This window comes from Lucilia cuprina, chromosome 5, assembly GCF_022045245.1.
Source record: "Lucilia cuprina isolate Lc7/37 chromosome 5, ASM2204524v1, whole genome shotgun sequence".
NCBI classification, from domain to species: Eukaryota; Metazoa; Arthropoda; class Insecta; order Diptera; family Calliphoridae; genus Lucilia; species Lucilia cuprina.
Window position 1 is genome coordinate 65610264 of NC_060953.1, and position 5000 is coordinate 65615263.

The 5000-nt window shown below is 30.0% G+C and overlaps 1 protein-coding gene across 3 annotated transcripts in view; it reads right to left on the reverse strand.

Moving 5' to 3' along the window:
• The window catches only part of LOC111688490 (tyrosine-protein kinase csk-1-like), a 3600-nt gene extending 1859 nt beyond the window's left edge, over positions 1 to 1741 (reverse strand). The window contains exons 1-2 of one of the 3 annotated variants that reach the window (XM_046951981.1): positions 1240 to 1741; positions 100 to 234 (exon numbers count right to left, since the gene is read on the reverse strand). In XM_046951981.1, coding sequence (XP_046807937.1) covers positions 100 to 194 — 95 coding nt within the window. In that variant the 5' untranslated portion in view covers positions 195 to 234; positions 1240 to 1741. Of the gene's footprint in view, positions 1 to 99; positions 235 to 979; positions 1220 to 1239 lie in introns of those variants that run through there. The other 2 variants (XM_046951982.1, XM_046951983.1) reach the window with 2 other exon arrangements.
• Between the last annotated feature and the right edge of the window lie 3259 nt (positions 1742 to 5000).

Sequence of the window (5000 nt, forward strand, 5' to 3'; positions counted from 1 at the left end):
TCTATATATCTATCTATCTATCTATCTATCTATCTATCTATCTATCTATCTATCTATCTATCTATCTATCTATCTATCTATCTAGGAAAATGAACTTACCTTAAGCCAATTTTAGGTAATGGATGTATTGGTCTTCGCCCCATACCTGGTGGCAAATGAACTGGTTGTTCAATTCGCAAACGTATATCCGCCATATTGTTATTATTTCGAAAATTATTAAGTCAAATTAAATTTCTATAATTAATAAGAAACAGCTGTTTTAATATATTCAACATTTTGAAAGTATTAAAAGAATTTCGGTTACATTTTTTTACATACATTTGAAATGATTTTGATTTTTTGTTTTCTTTAAAAATGTTTACATTAAAATATTTTAAGATTTTATTAAAATAATTCAATTTAGCAGTTTTTAATGGGTGTCATATTTTTACATGTAAAAAAACAACTAATCGTTTGCTTAAAAGAATTATAAGTTTTTTTTTATTTTTAAAAAAATTTCAGCTTCTGAAATATTTTGCTGATTTTTACATTTTTAATTTAACAAATTTGGACTTTTTTGTAAAAAAATCCAAATCCAGATGCAACATGAAATACATCTGTGTTTAATGGGTGTTCGTTCATAGACAAAGTTTAAAGCCTAGAGACTAGAAGTGAAAATGAGTGCAATTTTATGAGAAAAGATATTTGCTAATATACTTTTTATAAATTGGCTGTGATATTGCATTGGATAAGGTTTATAGCTAAAGTGACATATAAAATGTCATATTTAAGGGATACTAAAAAGATTAACTAATGCTGCAACCCTTTATAATTAATTACTAATAATAAAATACAATACAAGGGTGTAAATTAATGATTGAAACCATTTCGACTAAACATTTTTAAATCCTTTTTCATAAATTTCTTTAAATTTTCTATTAATTTTCGTTGTACCTGCTCAATGACATACGACAATTTTAAAAACAAAAAAAAATCATACAAATCTCATATTTCCGCTCTCATTTGGGTTTCTAGTCAAATATTCTATGTTTGGTGTGGTGGTGTCTGTCTACACAATCCACTTACGAGTATTAAACGTTAAGCAACAGGTTTTTCACCACAATGAAATTTATATGTCAAACTTGTTTAAAGGTTTTCTACTTTTTTTGTTTTTGTTCTTGTTTTTTTTTTTTTTTTTTTTTGCATAAAACTGCATTTGCTACAAGTATTGGTTTTAGTTAGCTGGTTGGTGTAACTTACGAGTTATATTTCATTTATTAAAGATTGGATGTATATTTTTTTTTCTACTTATTTTTCAAGTTACAAGTACATAAATATACCACTATCTACTGTATCTATGTTTGTATATTTCTCACACACATTTGTATATATGTAGTAGATTTATAACTACAGACACATTTATGCACTTAAAAATCTTTATAGGCTGTTTGTTGTATTCATATTAGATTGAAAATGTTAATTTTTAACATGTTTGTAGTGATGTACTTGTTTTAATTGTTGAAAACAAGTGTTTGATATTTTTTAAAAGTTTTTAATGAATTTTTCATGAATTATTAGGAAAATTCTTTTGATATTTTCTTTGTTTTTTACATCCGGTTGTGTATCATTTGTTTTGAAAGTGCCGTATTACAAGAGACAACAACAAATACTAATAAAACTACATCGTTTCTTTTTTTTTTTTTTTTTGTCAAATATACAAATGATGACAATCGTGTAACACGTTGTTAGTCGTGTAGCTGAAGCAACGAACTAATTCAGGAAGATTTAATGCACATTCATTCCAGTCATCAGTTGTAGCTAAAACTTCAATTTTATGTCGTGTTTGTGTGTGAGCACATGTACTTCTTTTGTGGATTTTATTGGTAGTACCTATTAAATGTTTCTTAAGAGTTGGGTAAACATTAAATAGGGAATTGATTTTTTTGTCCTTTTCTTGTAAATCAAATATTTGAAAAACAGGCAAGTCCATTGTCAAAATATCTTTTCAGATCATAGCACTTTTATCCAATTTCTTAGAAGCAAAATATTTTTAAAATCTGTAGTGGAGAGAGTATATTGGGTTTGTGCTGATGTTTGTAACGCACATTAATATTGATCCTAAAGTATACCAATCGGCTTGGAATCATTTTCTGAGTCTATTTAGCTATGTCCGTCCGTCTGTCCGTTCATGTAAAGCTTGTAATCAAACTACAGTTCGTAATTTTAAAGAGAATTCAATGAAATTTGGAACATGATATTCTATTGGACGAAGCCTATTGAAAATGGTTAACATCGGTGCATTATTTCATCTAGACCGCATACAACTGGATCCGCCGAATAGGGCTTGAAAACCTTGTAATAAAACTACAGGTCGCAATTTTAAAGATAATTCAATGAAATTAGTCTCATGATCATGTATGGTACCGTAGACAAAACCTATTGGAAATGGTTAATATCGGTGCATTATTTCACATAGCCCCCATACAACTGGACCCGCCAAATAGGGCTTTTAAGTTTATTTTATGTTTAATATACACGTATGTCGACAAAAAGCTGCAAAACCAAGTTATATACAAGCCTTGATGACTCTCATGAACTCTATAATTATAGGGCCTCATTTGACTCTAGCCCCTATAAAAAGCCCCCTTAAAAATGTGACTTAAATTTCCACAGTTTTATTCAACAATAATTGGCTTAAGTATTTTTGAGACAAGGTATAATTCAACTTAATCACATTTTACTTTTTGTAACAGGTGTAGGGTATTATATGGTCGGCCTCGCCCGACAATAATTTCTTACTTGTTTCTTAATTAGTTAGTTAATTTGAAAGGAAGATGTACATTGATATACATCAAATCTGAAGAAATACACCTACGCCTCTATCAGGCCTGTTGTGAGCTCCTTAACCAGTGTCTCAGGTAGGAATCGAACCCACCACCTCCAGTCTACCAGACTAGAACTCTAACCATTAACCTACCGGAGGCCATTTAATTACAAATAGCCGGTCTGTCTGTATGTATTTTGAGATCAGTTTTAAGAAAACTTCAGATATCTGAGATATCAGAATCTTCAATAGTTCTAAAAGAATTCAAGGCTCTAAATAGTTCTTATTAAATATAGAATAGTATCTAAATATTTAACAGAAAACATTGTTTGGAGTAACTTTTTTAATCAAATAGTACCTATACTCACCTGTGTTCGTACTTAATAACTCCACAACACTAAATGTATCTTACAATTATTTACATCTCTTGTGTTCTCTGTCTCGCGTTCTCTCTCTCCCCATCTCTTAGTATCTACACATAAAATGAGATACAATACAAATACAGACCTAATTAATTGTCATAAAACTCTGCATGAGTATATTAAAAACTATTTATGTTCTACAAATCCCATACATAGTCGTAGTTGTAGTTGTGTTGACAATTCTGTTAAGAAAAAATTTTGAAGCGAAAAAAATATGTTAAATGAAGTAAAAGAGATAAAAGTGTTACTAATCTTATAGGTTTCTCAAATGTTTTATTTCTATCTAAATTAACCATAGCTAATGTGACCTTTTGTTTAGGTCTCAAATTCACTTTTGTTTGTTAGCAATTTAACGCATTTTAAGTAATGAAACAGGATATCGTTTGTAGGCATTTGGTCAAGTTGTATTGTTAAATATATATAATAATCAGTATTTGATGAAGGAGTTGTCAATTACTGAATTTTTGAAATTTGTAAACTATTTACAGAAATTGTTTTAAACTGAGTAAGAGCTTACAAATATTTTACATACAACTTTTTAACGCAACAGGCTGTCATATCCATTTTGCTTCTATCCCCCCTATAAAACCTCTTAAAAAAGTTTTTCGTCAATAAATTGCTTAATTAATTTGGAATCAAGGTGATTTTCAAGATAAAAGCTTTATTATGATAAATAAACCTAAACATAGCAAAAATAAAGCGAAGTACTTCCCAAAGAAAAAAAAAAATCATTACTTCTTCAGGTCTTTTTCGAACTTCCATGGAGTAAATTCTATTTTTTTCGCTTCTTTGGAAGTACTTTTTTGCTGGGTTATTCAGTTTTGTTTAAAATGGTTGAATACCAAAAAATGGTGTATACATTCAATCACAAACCCAAGCATTTATTCTTAGCTAAAAAAGTATGGAAAAAGATGTAGTATTTTCATCACTATGTACTAGTAATCCGAAATACTTCAAATTCGGGTAAAAAAAACTATGAATTTTACATTAGCGTGTCATTGTTAATTTTTGGCAATTTTGAGTTAATCTTAGTTTTAGAAGCGGTAAAAATCCGATATTTGGATGCCCAAAAAATTCCGAGGAAGAATGTTGATAGTATTAGAAGGCAATTCTTCAGGGTCCGATTCCTTAAAAATTAAAAGCCAATCCACTCCTCACTGACGACATCTAGAATGCCGTTTATATACATATTACATGTATTTTCTATGCACTAGAACAATCGTACATAATATGTTCTACTATATCTAGCTCCTCATCGTACTCACATAACCTACAAAACTCTTGTGTGTTAAAGACCAAATTACCCAAAAGCCCACTATTTCGGAGTGACCGGTTATCACTTCTATCAGTATATTAACCCTCCGTCATGCGCATGTATCTGGCCAGATATTTTACGAATTTAACTGTGATTTTAATATATTTCTAATTTGGTTAGGGGTTTGAGTCTCCAGGTACCCTCTACAAATATTGTTAATATCGTAATATTTTTACTAAAATGGCATTTTTTCATATAAATGTACTGAAATACATAATGTATCTCGCCAGATACATGCGCAACGTACGTGACTATCGGAACATGTGCATGACGGAGGGTTAATATTCCTTCTGATCAACCCTAATAGTATACTAGTTTCTTTGGTATTCAACCTTGGCCATAAGGCCTTATATACCCTGCAATCCATCCGACTGTGACAGGATTGCTTATAAGAGTTTCTGAATTAATCGGCTATTAATCTGTAGTAGGTTTTACCACTATTAGGTACCATATATCACCT